The 18,134-nt window shown below is 33.3% G+C and overlaps 1 protein-coding gene across 12 annotated transcripts in view; it reads right to left on the reverse strand.

Moving 5' to 3' along the window:
• pleca (plectin a) overlaps positions 1–18,134 on the reverse strand; it is a 213,972-nt gene that overhangs the window by 178,297 nt on the left and 17,541 nt on the right. For 11 of the 12 annotated variants that reach the window (NM_001430891.1, XM_087294777.1, XM_087294752.1 and 8 more), the window contains one exon: positions 1,198–1,390. In NM_001430891.1, coding sequence (NP_001417820.1) covers positions 1,198–1,390 — 193 coding nt within the window. Of the gene's footprint in view, positions 1–1,197; positions 1,391–4,334; positions 4,471–18,134 lie in introns of those variants that run through there. The other variant, XM_087294780.1, reaches the window with a different exon arrangement.

Below are 18,134 nucleotides of genomic sequence, written 5' to 3' on the forward strand. Positions count from 1 at the left end.
CCTTACTGATTGCACACACATCACTGGAGGATTGTCAAGGACTGATTTTACACACTATTTAAGCGGCACAAGCAATAATGCAATAATGTCAAATGTTCACAACTCACCAACTCATTCATGTAGTAATACAACAACAGTAATATAAACAAATTACTCAATTACTGTAGTTTTTACACAAAAGGTATGTTACATTACACCACCAATGACTGTAGTAAAATCCAAGGTATTCATTAGTATTTAAATTTATTGTAATCCAACTAGTCCTTCACTCACCTACTCGTTCTCTGGTATATTGCTAAGCTCTGGTACACTGCTTCACTGCGAAATCTATTATTTTTTTGATGAATAAGAAAATGTGAAATAAATTATTCATTCATTTTCTATTTGGCTTTGTCCCTTTATTAATCTAAGGTCGCCAGAGGGGAATGAACCGCCAACTTATACAGCATATGTTTTAAGCAGTGTATGCCCTTACAGCTGCAACACAGTACTGGGAAACATCCATAGACATCCATTCACACACATACACTACAAACAATTTACCTCACCCAATTCGCCTATAGCGTATGTCTTTGGACTTGTGGGAGAAACTGGAACACCCAGAGGAAACTCACACGAACACGGGGAGCTCATGCAAACTCCAGACTGAAAAGCCAACTGACCCAGCTGAGGCTAGAACCAGTGACATTCTTGCTGCGAGGCGACAGGGCTACCCACTGCGCCACCACCCCGTCCAGAAATTAAATAAATATATATAAAAAGCTCAAAAATATAACATTAAATAAAACAAAAAAGAAGAAGCTGCTTGGTTCTCCAAAAACACTTCTCCAATATGAGTTTGTTTAAATGATTGTAGTTGTGCAAAATATTAGCCACAAACAACCATAATAAAATAAAGACGTCAACATTGTGAAGTGGATATAATCTTCATCAAACATTATTTGTCCAGTCTTTGAACCATTCTTTTCTTATAACCATGTTGACTACTGTATAATAAAATAATTAAGATTAATGCTGTTTCCTCATGGTACTTAGCATAAAAATCTTTTTAAAATCTGAAGAACCCTCTTTCAGTCAAAAAAAAAAAAAAAAAAAAAACATTTGTACATTGAAAAGTTTCCATGTAACCCAATGTCCATTAAACACCTTTACTTTTGACAGTGTGAGTGCGGCAATATATCTGTATGAGTCGCTGACCTGCAATGCGGATGACTGCTCTCTCTGCGGGATCCAGGACGTCTCCGGAGGCAGATTTGGAGCGTTTGACACGCTGGTGTTTAGGCAGATTCCATGGTAAGGTGTCTCCAGGAAATGGTGAGGTGCTCAGGTCACTGGCGCTCTCCTCTGATGCGGAGCGCTCCAGCATCCGCCGCCGACCCCCTGACATGACCTGAAAATGTGGACACAGAATACGTAAGCTTTACAGATGATACAGTGTTAGCATACAATGCAGCAGCAGAGAGTAGAAACTCCTCAGAGGGATGTAGAGGCTTCAGTTCACTTTGGAGCTCCACTTTGGACAGTTTATGGAGGTTTATGGTCAATAGAAGACACCACAAATTTTCTCATCAAAATTAATGTAGCTAGGATTAATTGTAGACTCAGAATATAGTTTTTTCAGTGATTTTTAAAGTTGGAAATTAATAAAATATATCAAAAAAACAACTACATATCATATTAAAATCACATGTATCTATGACACAGGAACCTGAGAAATCCATTGTCGATACTGGAAGTAAACTAATGAACAGGAAAATGTATTAATTTGTATTATTTACAGTATGAATGAATCATTAAATCTCAAAATGCATTTAGAAAGAGTTTTAAAAATGTATCTATATCTACAAATTATTCATATAAAAAATAAAATAACTAAGTTTTTTTTATAAGAGAACAAAACTTGCTAGAAAATGAACTTCAAAAATATCATTCATTTATTTATTATTTTTATTTTAGGTGTTTTAAATAAAATTTTGTGTTTGGGTTATCTTGGCCCGAGTTATGTTATCATGGTATAAACAAGGTAAGATTTCCACATTAACTTATTAACAAGAAGCTTGCGCCAGAAAGGAGCGCGGTTCAGTTGGTTTTGTTTTCGATATTCCTGACACACATTCAGTTATAGACGGCAATAACTCAAAAACCTCTTACCCTAAAAAGATCTAAAGTGTGTTTCCTACAGAAAGACAAAGCTGGTTATGTTTCACAGCTGTCTTTCTTTTTTTTTCGCTCGACATTACGAGCACTGCTCCGTTTAAGCCCTCGCAATATGTGTTTAGCCGGGAGAGCTTGCGCTGAGAGGAGCTCTCAGTAAGGGACCGTCGGAAAAGTGCTTATTTTTTTCGTTTTTTCCGTTTTTCTGCTCCGTTCAGCACGAGCTCTCCCTGTTGCGAGGGCTTAAGTGTGTGTGTGTGTGTGCGTGTGTGTTTCGTTGGTGCTGTCTATGTTTGTGTATGTGTTTGAATGAGAGACAGTGTGGTACTGTGTGTCTGTGTGTTTATATAGATAGCTTGTTATAGCCTCCCCCCTAAAATATAACACTGTATATGGAAAGCATCGTCAATGCACCGTGATGCATCGAGATATCGAATTGAACCGAATCGAAGGCATGATAATCGTAACTGAACCGAACCGTGAGACCAGTATAGGTTTACACCTCTAATATATATATATATATATGGTTTTACTTTATGAATGTTTCTTAAATATTTCGACATTGTTTAGTAAGAGCACTAATAATAAAAATAAAATAAAAATAATATTTTTTTTATAAAAATAACACTGATTAAAAGTCATAACTTGTTTCAGTTTGACAAATAGAAAAAGAAAGAAAGAAAAAAAGAAAGAAAGAAAGAAAAAAAAGAAAGAAAGAAAGAAAGAAAGAAAGAAAGAAAGAAAGAAAGAAAGAAAGAAAAAAAAAGAAGGAAAGAAAGAAAAAGAAAGTTAAACTTGTGAAAAATATCTTGTCTTGTTTCTAAATCAACATTAATTAGCAAATCTTTAAAGCGGTGTGCTGCACTTCCTGAAGAGGGTGGAAAATCTTGTCTAGGATTGATTTGAGAGTGATTGATTACTCCCAAGTTACTAAGGCAACATGGAGGTGTTGTAAAGAGCATGTTTCTGTGGCCCCCAAGTAAGAAAATGAACGTCATTATTGGTACTGGTAGTAGATGTGACAGGAGTAAAATGCAGGGCGGTGATTTAGAGAGGTTACAAAGTCAGCAAGTGACCTCTCTAGTCTGCAATGAATGTGAAAAGACAGGACCTACATATGAAATGAAGCCCACAATGAGTACTTAGTTTCTCATAATTTACTAGGCGATTTCAATTTTAATATTTGTTTCACTTTATAAACATTTTATATAATTTCTTGCCATTTAATAAGGAGAAAAAATGCCATTTAGAGTGTTTTTGTTTGCTTAACAAAATGGAGATTGGTATTGATTTGCTAACTCTTTTGAAGTTCGAACATAGTTTTTTTTTTCAGCAAAGGTTCAGCAATTTAACTCTAAAGACAATAAAAAGCCTATTTTTATTGAGTCATAGTAAATTAAATGCATATATCGGATTGGGAAAAAAAGCTAATTTAAGAGCAAAGTTTTAGAACTTAAGAGTCTTGGAGGCACTTATAGCTCTATGCATTTGCATCTGAACTCTTGAAATGATTTACTGATAAACATATAGGCTAAATCCCAAATCGAGGCTTTAACACAAATAGCCTACTGTATTTGATCAAGTAGCCTAAATGAATAACTGTATCCATAATCCTAGAAGAACATAACCCTTCAAAAACTAATTTTAAAAATGAAAAAAAGTAGCTGAAAAACGACCCAAAACCTACAGCTGTGTAGGCTTTAAATGTAATAAAACAAGGTAGCATGTAGTTTGGGTTTACCCTAGTGCTACATTTTGTTCGTGTGTTATTTATAAAAATATGCTACAGCCCTCACCTAACAATGTTAACAAGAACACAAACAACATATTTTGCAGAAAATGTCTATACCGGAACAAATTACACTCCTAACCAACTCCACTTCAGCAAACTGACAGAAACCTCCTGCCCTTGTTTATACATCTCGCACTCAATAAATTCACATTATTAGCAATCTCAGCGCGTCGCGTTTCCGCGCGCTAAGGAACATTCTCGTCATCATTGCTCAGCAAATTCAACGATGCGGCAAACGCACCGAGCATCATTTAAACAACAGCTTCACTTTACAGTCCATCTACAGCAGCATCCAGCTGTTTCACCCTCCCTTCAGATCTGTCAACACGCCAAATGTCAGTGTCGCCACCCCGCATGTATCGCTCCGGTGAAGCGATGCCAAACTTACAGCGTCCCGCCAGCGAATAACGCACATTCAACGAGCATAAGATGCTGCGATATGGACAAACACAAATAAATACTGCGGTCAAGCCAGCCGCGGTTCGGAAAAACACAGTCAAGCCAGCCGCGCTTTATATTTCGGTGCGCGCGTATTATTATCATTACGGTAATGTCAGCAGCCACACAGAGAGCGCTCCACAGAGCACCCATTTCGCCCAGAACAGAGAGATGACAACGAAAGATAAGGTTATCCCTCTTTCCTCCCACGTATGGTTTATTAAACAATTTATTAGCTTTTTTTGACTGTTGTTATTTTAAGAAATTGGTTTCTGGGCTTACCTTTAATTTCCTCAAGTTTATCTTTTTGCTTCAAATGATTTTATAGCAGATCAAACGGACAGAATAAATATACGATTTCTAAATACACAGAATGCGTTTCTACTTCTCCTAGCCAACTACAGTACATTGCAAATAAGGTTAAATGCAATTTTATACAACGTGGCTAACCTCAGAAAGTGAAAACAATCATAAAGTAGTCCAACAAAACATTGTTTGAATTACAAATATATGTTTATTTTATTTAAAGGAGATTTAAAAGGTTATGTTTCTTTCAGTATATGGGATATGGGGCATCATTACACTTTAGATGACTGTAAAGACCTTATTATTTGTTATAAGTAGAATATAACAACAATAAGATCTGATGCAGGAAGTCAAATACTAAGCATACATCATATGAAGCCTGTTTTACTGCAGCATTTTGGAGAAATGTACCATTAACACACTTTAAAGTGTTATAAAGAAATAAGTAGAAAAAAAAACAAAGTTTGGTTCTGATACAGGATGTACATGCATACCTGATGTAAAAGACCTCATTTAAGTTAACAGAAGAAAACTATGGACAGGACATCCAATATTATATGCATACCTCATAATAACTTACTACAGCATTTTGGAGAAATGTGCTATTATTGAGCTATAAAGTCTTTAAAGTGCTATAAATACATTGTTTGACATAAGTTAAATAAAAGACTGATCTGGTTTGATACTGGATGTCCCATGCTATATGCATATATACTACATCTGAATACTTTTTACTTCAGCAATTTGGAAAAAAAATTGCTCATTTAAAATATGTAGAAAAAAACAATAGTCAGATCTGATACAGTACATCACATTCTAAACTTCAAATAAAGACTTATTACTGCAATGTTTTGGAGAAATTGGGTATTAGCATTACTCAGTGTTATAAAGACCCAATTTCCAATAAGTAGACAAAAACAATGATCAGTTCCTGTACAGAACATCCCATGCTATATGTGTACGTCATATGAAATCATTTTACTGCACTGTTTTGGAGAAACGGGGTAATAACCTAATAAAAAGTGCTATAAAGACAACATTTCAAATAAGTAGGAAAAAACAATGGTCAGTTCATATACAGGACATACCATACTATATCTGTACTACACAAGAAAACTTTTAACTACAGAGTTTTGGAGGAACAGGGTATTAACATATTTTAAAGTGCTATAAAAAACTCCAATTCAAATAAGTAGAAAAAAACAATGGTCAGATCTTATACAGGACATCCTATGTGTGTACTTCACATAAAAGCTTTTTACTGCAGCATTTTAAAGAAACGGGGTATTAACATAATATAAAGTACTGTAAAGAGTTTATTTTAAATAAGTAGAAAAAAACAATGGTCAGTTCTTATACAGGACATTTCATACTATATGTGTACTTCACATTAAATCTTAATACTGCACTGTTTTAGAGAAATTGTATATTAATATGATTTAAAGTGTTATAAGGACCCTATTTCTAATAAGTAGAAAAAAACAATGGTCAGTTCTTATATAGGACATCCCATACTCTATGTGTACTTCACATGAAACCTTTTTACTGCAGCATTTTAAAGAGACGGGGTATTAACATAATATAAAATACTATAAAGACCCCATTTTAAATAAGTAGAAAAAAACAATGGTCAGTTCTTATACAGGACATCCCATACTATGTGTGAACTTCACATGAAACCTTATTACTGCAGTGTTTTGGAGAAATCGTATAATATTATATTTCAAAGTGTTATAAAGACCCCAATTTAAATAAGTAGAAAAAAACAATGGTCAGTTATTATACACGACATCCCATACTATATCTCTACTTCACATGAAACCTATTTACTGCAGCATTTTAGAGAAATGGGGTATTAACATAAAATAAAGTGCTATAAAGACCCCATTTCAAATAAGTAGAAAAAAACAATGGTCAGTTCTTATACAGGACATCCCATACTATATATGTACTTCACATGAAACCTTTTTACTGCAGCATTTTAAAGAGAAGGGGTATTAACATAATATAAAATACTATAAAGACCGCATTTTAAATAAGTAGAAAAAAACAATGGTCAGTTCTTACACAGGACATCCCATACTATGTGTGGACTTCACATGAAACCTTATTACTGCAGTGTTTTGGAGAAATTGTATAATATTATATTTCAAAGTGTTATAAAGACCCCAATTTAAATAAGTAGAAAAAAAACAATGGTCAGATATTATACACGACATTCCATACTATATCTCTACTTCACATGAAACCTATTTACTGCAGCATTTTAATGAAATGGGGTATTAACATAAAATAAAGTGCTATAAAGTCCCCATTTCAAGTAAGTAGAAAAAAACAATGGTCAGATCTTATACAGGACATCCCATACTATATATGTACTTCACATGAAACCTTTTTACTGCAGCATTTTAAAGAGATGGGGTATTAACATAATATAAGATACTATAAAGACCGCATTTTAAATAAGTAGAAAAAAACAATGGTCAGTTCTTACACAGGACATCCCATACTATGTGTGGACTTCACATGAAACCTTATTACTGCAGTGTTTTGGAGAAATTGTATAATATTATATTTCAAAGTGTTATAAAGACCCCAATTTAAATAAGTAGAAAAAACAATGGTCAGTTCTTATACAGGACATCCCATACTATATATGTACTTCACATGAAACCTTTTTACTGCAGCATTTTAAAGAGAAGGGGTATTAACATAATATAAAATACTATAAAGACCGCATTTTAAATAAGTAGAAAAAAACAATGGTCAGTTCTTACACAGGACATCCCATACTATGTGTGGACTTCACATGAAACCTTATTACTGCAGTGTTTTGGAGAAATTGTATAATATTATATTTCAAAGTGTTATAAAGACCCCAATTTAAATAAGTAGAAAAAAAAACAATGGTCAGTTATTATACACGACATCCCATACTATATCTCTACTTCATATGAAACCTATTTACTGCAGCATTTTAATGAAATGGGGTATTAACATAAAATAAAGTGCTATAAAGTCCCCATTTCAAATAAGTAGAAAAAAACAATGGTCAGATCTTATACAGGACATCCCATACTTTATATGTACTTCACATGAAACCTTTTTACTGCAGCATTTTAAAGAGACGGGGTATTAACATAATATAAAATACTATAAAGACCCCATTTTTAATAAGTAGAAAAAAATAATGGTCAGTTCTTATACAGGACATCCCATACTATGTGTGAACTTCAAATGAAACCTTTTTACTGCAGTGTTTTGGAGAAACTGTATATTATTATATTTCAAAGTGTTATAAAGACCCCAATTTAAATAAGTAGAAAAAAACAATGGTCAGTTCTTATACAGAATATCCCATACTATATATGTACTTCACATGAAACCTTTTTACTGCAGCAATTTAAAGAGACGGGGTATTAACATAAAATAAAATACTATAAAGACCCCAATTTAAATAAGTAGAAAAAAACAATGGTCAGTTCTTACACAGGACATCCCATACTATATATGTACTTCACATGAAACCTTTTTACTGCAGCATTTTAAAGAGACGGGGTAATAACATAATATAAAATACTATAAAGACCGCATTTCAAATAAGTAGAAAAAAACAATGGTCAGATCTTATACAGGACATCCCATACTATATATGTACTTCAAATGAAACCTTTTTACTGCAGCATTTTAAAGAGACGGGGTATTAACATAATATAAGATACTATAAAGACCGCATTTTAAATAAGTAGAAAAAAACAATGGTCAGTTCTTACACAGGACATCCCATACTATGTGTGGACTTCACATGAAACCTTATTACTGCAGTGTTTTGGAGAAATTGTATAATATTATATTTCAAAGTGTTATAAAGACCCCAATTTAAATAAGTAGAAAAAAACAATAGTCAGTTCTTATACAGGACATACCATACTATATGTGTACTTCACATGAAACCTTCTTACTGCACTGTTTTGGAGAAATTGTATATTAATATGATTTAAAGTGTTATAAAGACCCCATTTTTAATAAGTAGAAAAAGACAATGGTCAGTTCTTACATAGGAAATCCCATACTATGTACTTGACATGAAACTTTCTTACTGCACTGTTTTGGAGAAATAAGGTATTAACATAATATAAAGTACTATAAAGACCCCATTTCCAAAAAGTAGAAAGAAACAATGGTCAGTTCTTATTCAGGACATCCCATACTATATGTGTACTTCACATAAAAACTTTTTACTGCACTGTTTTGGAGAAACGGGGTAATAACCTAATATAAAGTGCTATAAAGACCGCATTTCAAATAAGTAGAAAAAAACAATAGTCAGTTCTTATACAGGACATACCATACTATATGTGTACTTCACATGAAACCTTTTTACTGCAGCATTTTGGAGAAAGGGGGTATTAACGTAAAATAAAGTGCTATAAAGACCCCATTTCAAATAAGTAGAAAAAAACAATGGTCAGTTCTTATACAGGACATCCCATACTATATGTGCACTTCACATGAAACATTTTTACTGCAGCGTTTTGGAGAAAGGGGGTATTAACATAATATAAAGTGCTATAAAGACCGCATTTCAAATAAGTAGAAAAAAACAATGGTCAGTTCTTATACAGGACATACCATACTATATGTGTACTTCACATGAAACCTTTTTACTGCAGCATTTTGGAGAAAGGGGGTATTAACATAATATAAAGTGCTATAATGACCGCATTTCAAATAAGTAGAAAAAAACAATGGTCAGTTCTTATACAGGACATACCATACTATATGTGTACTTCACATGAAACCTTTTTACTGCAGCATTTTGGAGAAAGGGGGTATTAACATAATATAAAGTGCTATAAAGACCCCATTTCAAATAAGTAGAAAAAGACAATGGTCAGTTCTTATACATGACATACCCTACTATATATGTACTTCACATGAAACCTTTTTACTGCAGCATTTTGGAGAAACGGGGTATTAAGCCAATATAAAGTGCTATAAAGACCCTATTTCAATTAAGTAGAAAAAAACAATGGTCAGTTCTTATACAGGACATACCATACTATATGTGTACTTCACATGAAACCTTTTTACTGCAGCATTTTGGAGAAAGGGGGTATTAATGTAAAATAAAGTGCTATAAAGACCCCATTTCAAATAAGTAGAAAAAAACAATTATCAGTTCTTATACAGGACATCCCATACTATGTACTTGACATGAAACTTTCTTACTGCACTGTTTTGGAGAAATGGGGTATTAACATAATATAAAGTACTATAAAGACCCCATTTCCAATAAATAGAAAGAAACAATGGTCAGTTCTTATTCAGGACATCCCATACTTTATGTGTACTTCACATAAAAACTTTTTACTGCACTGTTTTGGAGAATTGGGGTAATAACCTAATATAAAGTGCTATAAAGACCGCATTTCAAATAAGTAGAAAAAAAGAATAGTCAGTTCTTATACAGGACATACCATACTATATGTGTACTTCACATGAAACCTTTTTACGGCAGCATTTTGGAGAAAGGGGGTATTAACATAATATAAAGTGCTATAAAGACCCCATTTCAAATAAGTAGAAAAAGACAATGGTCAGTTCTTATACAGGACATATCATACTATATGTGTACTTCACATGAAACCTTTTGACTGCAGCGTTTTGGAGAAAGGGGGTATTAACATAATATAAAGTGCTATAAAGACCGCATTTCAAATAAGTAGAAAAAAACAATGGTCAGTTCTTATACAGGACATACCATACTATATGTGTACTTCACATGAAACCTTTTTACTGCAGCATTTTGGAGAAAGGGGGTATTAACATAATATAAAGTGCTATAAAGACCCCATTTCAAATAAGTAGAAAAAGACAATGGTCAGTTCTTATACATGACATACCCTACTATATATGTACTTCACATGAAACCTTTTTACTGCAGCATTTTGGAGAAACGGGGTATTAGGCCAATATAAAGTGCTATAAAGACCCTATTTCAAATAAGTAGAAAAAAACAATGGTCAGTTCTTATACAGGACATACCATACTATATGTGTACTTTACATGAAACCTTTTTACTGCAGCATTTTAGAGAAAGGGGGTATTAACGTAAAATAAAGTGCTATAAAGACCCCATTTCAAATAAGTAGAAAAAAACAATGGTCAGTTCTTATACAGGACATCCCATACTATATGTGCACTTCACATGAAACATTTTTACTGCAGCGTTTTGGAGAAAGGGGGTATTAACATAATATAAAGTGCTATAAAGACCGCATTTCAAATAAGTAGAAAAAAACAATGGTCAGTTCTTATACAGGACATGCCATACTATATGTGTACTTCACATGAAACCTTTTTACTGCAGCATTTTGGAGAAAGGGGGTATTAACATAATATAAAGTGCTATAAAGACCCCATTTCAAATAAGTAGAAAAAGACAATGGTCAGATCTTATACATGACATACCCTACTATATATGTACTTCAGATGAAACCTTTTTACTGCAGCATTTTGGAGAAACGGGGTATTAAGCCAATATAAAGTGCTATAAAGACCCTATTTCAAATAAGTAGAAAAAAAACAATGGTCAGTTCTTATACAGGACATACCATACTATATGTGTACTTCACATGAAACCTTTTTACTGCAGCATTTTGGAGAAAGGGGGTATTAACGTAAAATAAAGTGCTATAAAGACCCCATTTCAAATAAGTAGAAAAAAACAATGGTCAGTTCTTATACAGGACATCCCATACTATATGTGCACTTCACATGAAACATTTTTACTGCAGCGTTTTGGAGAAAGGGGGTATTAACATAATATAAAGTGCTATAAAGACCGCATTTCAAATAAGTAGAAAAAAACAATGGTCAGTTCTTATACAGGACATGCCATACTATATGTGTACTTCACATGAAACCTTTTTACTGCAGCATTTTGGAGAAAGGGGGTATTAACATAATATAAAGTGCTATAAAGACCCCATTTCAAATAAGTAGAAAAAGACAATGGTCAGATCTTATACATGACATACCCTACTATATATGTACTTCACATGAAACCTTTTTACTGCAGCATTTTGGAGAAACGGGGTATTAAGCCAATATAAAGTGCTATAAAGACCCTATTTCAAATAAGTAGAAAAAAAACATTGGTCAGTTCTTATACAGGACATACCATACTATATGTGTACTTCACATGAAACCTTTTTACTGCAGCATTTTGGAGAAAGGGGGTATTAACGTAAAATAAAGTGCTATAAAGACCCCATTTCAAATAAGTAGAAAAAAACGGTCAGTTCTTCAATGGACAATTCAGTGGTCAGTTAGGTTGATGGCATCATCCCAACTGTCTCAAGCTATTATTGTACCATTACAACAAAATGATATTATTGGGGATGATGAGTGGTGCTGCTCCAAATGTAGGGTACAAAGACAAAAGCCCCTTTCACACAGTGATACCGGTAAATATCTGGAAAATTTCCGGAACGACTTTACCGGTATATTCAAAAAAGCGCTGTTCACACAGGCGAGGACATTACGGAAATTTTCCGGAAAAGAGCATTCACACATCCATTCCAAAATACCGGTAAATTCTGACATCATTCACCACAAATGAGCTTTAAATGGCTGCGCTTGTGTTTGTAAACATTTGACTAAATTACAAACTCTGTGGATGATCAATATTGTGAACAACTTTCGCAGGATCACTTTCGCATGTCGAGATGTTCATAATATGTGCGTGTGCAGGCGCTCACAGGCTGTTTCAAAGGCACACGCAAAGCCTAAAGGTAAACAAACAACGGCTTATCATAAGCATCTCATCTATGATTATTTACACAGTTGGCATAAAGAAGAACATATAAACGTGATCTGACTAACTTCTAGCAGCTAAATGTGTCTGGAAAAATATTCAAAGGTTTTTATTCTCACAAAACGCGCGGACGTAAATGCGTCTGACTGTTGTGATTGGCTAAAGCAGACGTCTCACGTCAGCACGTTCTAGACGTGCACGCGCTTATTACGGTAATCTTCCTTCTGCATTCACACAGAGCATGCATTCCGGCAAATTGCCGGTAATGTTACAACTTCTCTTTCCGGAAAATAGCCAGAACGAATTTACCGGTATTTTCAAAAAGGACCTGTTCACACATACAACCTTTCCGGAAAATTGCCGGCAATTTTCCGGAAAGGTCTGTATGTGTGAAAGGGGCTAAAGACAAACCAAATATGTTTGGTTAATTTCATAGAGATAGTTTACCCAAAAGTGAAAATGAACGCACTATGCACTGGCAATCAAATGGTTACAAACATTTATTAGTTCCTTCTTTTGGTTGAACACAAAAGATATTTAGAATGAACTTGAAAACTGGTAACCATTGACTTCCATTTTAGAAAAAAAAAACAATTACTATGGAGGTCAATAAATACAGTTCCTCAGCAGGAAGGGAACTGCAATTTTGTGTATCCCTGACACATTTGGAGTTGTGGAAAACTGTGATGTGCTGTCTGTCCTTGACACATTCGTCCTGTATCAAAACTGACCATTATTTTATTCTACTCATTCGAAATGGACACGTTAAAGTCATCTGAAGAGTAATAACGCCCCATTAATCCAGATCACTGCAGTAACAAGTCTTCCTATGAGGTATGCATATAGTATGTGATGTCCTGTAAAAGAAATGACTGTTCTTTTTTCTACTTATTAGAAATGAGGTGTTTGTAGCAATCTAAAAGGTAACAATGTCCCAATTCTCCAAAACGATGCAGTAACAAGTCTTCCTCTGAGATATGCATATAGCATTGCATGTCCTGTACGACTGATCAATGTTTTCTTCTACATAGTAGAAATTGGGTCATTATAGAACTTGCTGCAGTAAGAAGTCTTCATATGTACAAGAACAGATGATTTTATGTACTTATTAGAAATTGGGTGTTTATATCCATCTGAAAAGTAATAATGTCCCAATTCTCCAAAAAACTGAAGTAACAAGTGTTCATGTGAAGTACGCTTATAATATAGGATGTCCTGCATAAGAGCTGACCATTGTTTTCTTCTACTTACAAGAAATTGGGTCTTTGAAACACTTTAAATTATGTTAAACCTCATTTCTCAAAAACCCTGCTGTAATAAGGTTTTTATGTGAAGTACACATTTAGTATGGAAAGTCCTGTACAATAACTAATCATTGTTTTTTTTATACTTTTTGGAAGTGGGGTCTTTATAACATTTTGAATTATAATAATACCCAATTGTTAATTAAAAAGGTTCCATGTGAAGTACAGATATAGTATGGGATGTCATGTATAAGAACTGACATTGTTTTTTTTTTTCAACTTATTTGAATTGGGGTCTTTATAACACTTTATAATATGTTATTACCTAATTTTTCCAAAACACTGGAGTAAAAAGGTTTCAGGTCAAGTACAAACATAGTATGGGATGTCCTGAATAAGAACTGACCACTGTTTTTTTTTCTAATTATTTGAAATGCGGTCTTTATAGCACTATATAATATTTTAATACCCAATTTCTCCAAAACGCTGCAGTAAAAAGGTTTCATGTCAAGTGCACATAGTATGGGACGTCCTGTTTAAGAACTGACCATTGTTTTTTTCTACTTATTGGAAATGGGCTCTTTATAGCACTATAAAATATGTTAATACCCAGTTTCTTTAAAATGCTGCAGTAGAAAGGTTTCATGTGAAGAGCACATATAGTATGGGATGTCCTGTATAAGAACTGACCATTGTTTTTTTCTACTTATTTGAAATGGGGTCTTTATAGCACTTGATATTAGCTTAATACCCCGTTTCTTCAAAATGCTGCAGTAAAAAGGTTTCATGTGAAGTACATATGTAGTATGGGATGTCATGTATAAGAACTGACCATTGTCTTTTTCTACTTATTTGAAATGGGGTCTTTATAGCACTTTATATTATGTTAATACCCCCTTTCTCCAAAATGCTGCAGTAAAAAGGTTTCATGTGAAGTACAGATATACTGTAGTATGGGACGTCCTGTATAAGAACTGACCATTATTTTTTTCTACTTATTTGATATGGGGTCTTTATAACATTTTGAATTACATTAGTAACCTAATACTACAAAATGCTGCAGTAAAAAAGATTTAATGTAAAATTCACATATAGTATGGGATGTCCTGTATAAGAACTGACCATTGTTTTTTTTTTACTTTTCAGAAATGGGCTCTTTATAGCACTTTATAAGATGTTAATACGCTGTTTCTCTAAAACGCTGCAATAAAAAGGTTTCATGTGAAGTACACATATAGTATGGGACGTCCTGTTTAAGAACTGACCTTTGTGTTTTTCTACTTATTTGAAATAGGGTCTTTGTAGCACTTTATATTGGCTTAATACCCCGTTTCTCCAAAATGCTGCAGTAAAAAGGTTTCATGTGTAGTACAGATATAGTATGGGATGTCCTGTATAAGAACTGACCATTGTCTTTTTCTACTTATTTGAAATGGGGTCTTTAAAGCACTTTATATTATGTTAATACCCCCTTTCTCCAAAACGCTGCAGTAAATAGGTTTCATGTGAAGTACAGATATAGTATGCGATGTCCTGTATAAGAACTGACCATTGTCTTTTTCTACTTATTTGAATTGGGGTCTTTATAGCACTTTATATTATGTTAATACCCCCTTTCTCCAAAATGCTGCAGTAAATAGGTTTCATGTGAAGTACAGATATAGTATGGGATGTCTTGTATAATAACTGAACATTGTTTTTTTCGACTTATTTAAATTGGGGTCTTTATAACACTTTGAAATATAATATTAAACAATTTCTCCAAAACACTGCTGTAATAAGGTTTCATGTGAAGTCCACACATAGTATGGGATGTCCTGTGTAAGAACTGACCATTGTTTTTTTCTACTTATTTAAAATGCGGTCTTTATAGTATTTTATATTATGTTAATACCCCTTCTCTTTAAAATGCTGCAGTAAAAAGGTTTCATGTGAAGTACATATATAGTATGGGATGTCCTGTATAAGAACTGACCATTGTTTTTTTTCTACTTATTTGAAATAGGGTCTTTATAGCACTTTATATTGGCTTAATACCTCGTTTCTCCAAAATGCTGCTGTAAAAAGGTTTCATGTGAAGTACATATATAGTATGGTATGTCATGTATAAGAACTGACCATTGTCTTTTTCTACTTATTTGAAATTGGGTCTTTATAGCACTTTATATTATGTTAATACCCCCTTTCTCCAAAATGCTGCAGTAAAAAGGTTTCATGTGAAGTACACATATAGTATGGTATGTCCTGTATAAGAACTGACTATTGTTTTTTTCTACTTATTTGAAATGCGGTCTTTATAGCACTTTATATTAGGTTATTACCCCAATTCTCCAAAACAGTGCAGTAAAAAGTTTTTATGTGAAGTACACATAAAGTATGGGATGTCCTGAATAAGAACTGACCATTGTTTCTTTCTACTTATTGGAAATGGGGTCTTTATAGTACTTTATATTATGTTAATACCCCCTTTCTCCAAAATGCTGCAGTAAAAATGTTTCATGTGAAGTGCACATATAGTATGGGATGTCTTGTATAAGAACTGATCATTGTTTTTTTCTACTTATTTGAAATGGGGTCTTTATAGCACTTTATTTTACGTTAATACCCCCTTTCTCCAAAATGCTGCAGTAAAAAGGTTTCATGTGAAGTACACATATAGTATGGGATGTCCTGTATAAGAACTGACCATTGTCTTTTTCTACTTATTTGAAATGGGGTCTTTATAGCACTTTATATTATGTGAATACCCCCTTTCTCCATAATGCTGCAGTAAAAAGGTTTCATGTAAAGTACACATATAGTATGGTATGTCCTGTATAAGAACTGACTATTGTTTTTTCTACTTATTTGAAATGCGGTCTTTATAGCACTTTATATTAGGTTATTACCCCGTTTCTCCAAAACAGTGCAGTAAAAAGTTTTTATGTGAAGTACACATATAGTATGGGATGTCCTGAATAAGAACTGACCATTGTTTCTTTCTACTTTTTGGAAATGGGGTCTTTATAGTACTTTATATTATGTTAATACCCCATTTCTCCAAAACAGTGCAGTAAGAAAGTTTCATGTCAAGTACATAGTATGGGATTTCTTATGTAAGAACTGACCATTGTCTTTTTCTACTTATTAAAAATGGGGTCTTTATAACACTTTAAATCATATTAATATACAATTTCTCCAAAACAGTGCAGTAAGAAGGTTTAATGTGAAGTACACATATAGTATGGTATGTCCTGTATAAGAACTGACTATTGTTTTTTTCTACTTATTTAAAACGGGGTCCTTATATTACTTTATACTATGTTAATTCCCCCGTGTCTTTAAAATGCTGCAGCAAAAAACTTTCATGTGAAGTACACACAGAGATAAGGGTGTCGTGTATAAGATCTGACCATTGTTTTTCTCTACTTATTTGAAAGGGGGACTTTATAGTACTTTTTTTCTATGTTAACACCCCGTTTCTCTAAAATGCTGCAGTAAAAAGGTTTCATGTGAAGTACATATATAGTATGGGATGTCCTGTATAAGAACCGACCATTGTTTTTTTTCTACTTATTTGAAATGGGGTTTTTATATCACTTTGTTGTGTTAATACCTCATTTCTCCAAAACAGTGCAGTAAGAAGGTTTCATGTAATGTACACTCATAGTATGGGATGTCCTGTACTAGAACTGACCATTGTTTTTTTCTACTTATTTGAAATGAGGTCTTTATAGCACTTTATATTATTTTAATACCCCATTTCTCCAAAATGCTGCAGTAAAAAAGTTTTATGTGAAGTACAGATATAGTATGGATGTCCTGTATAGGAACTGACCATTGTTTTTTTCTACTTATTTGAATTGGGGTCTTTAGAACACTTTGAAATATATTATATACAATTTCTCCAAAACACTGCAGTAAAAAGGTTTCATGTGAAGTACACATATAGTATGGGATGTCCTGTATAAGAACTGACCATAGATTTTTTCTACCAATTTAAAATGTGGTCTTTATAGTATTTTATATTATGTTAATACCCCGTTTCTTTAAAACGCTGCAGTAAAAACGCTTCATGTGAAGTACATAAATAGTATGGTATGTCCTGTATAAGTACTTTCCATTGTTTTTTTCTACTTATTAGAAATGGGGTTTTTATATCACTTTATAATAGGTTAATACCCAGTTTCTCCAAAACGCTGCAGTAAAAAAGATTTCATGTGAAGTACACATATAGTATGGGATGTCCTGAATAAGAACTGACCATTGTTTCTTTCTTCTTAATCGAAATTGGGTCTTTATAACACTTTATATTTTGTTAATGTCCCACTTCTCCAGATTGCTGGAGTAAGAAGTGTTTATATGTAGTATGCATATTGTATGTGATGTTCTGTACAGG

The sequence above is a fragment of the Danio rerio genome, chromosome 19 (genome assembly GCF_052040795.2).
Source record: "Danio rerio strain M-AB ecotype USA chromosome 19, GRCz13ab, whole genome shotgun sequence".
Classification (NCBI taxonomy): Eukaryota; Metazoa; Chordata; class Actinopteri; order Cypriniformes; family Danionidae; genus Danio; species Danio rerio.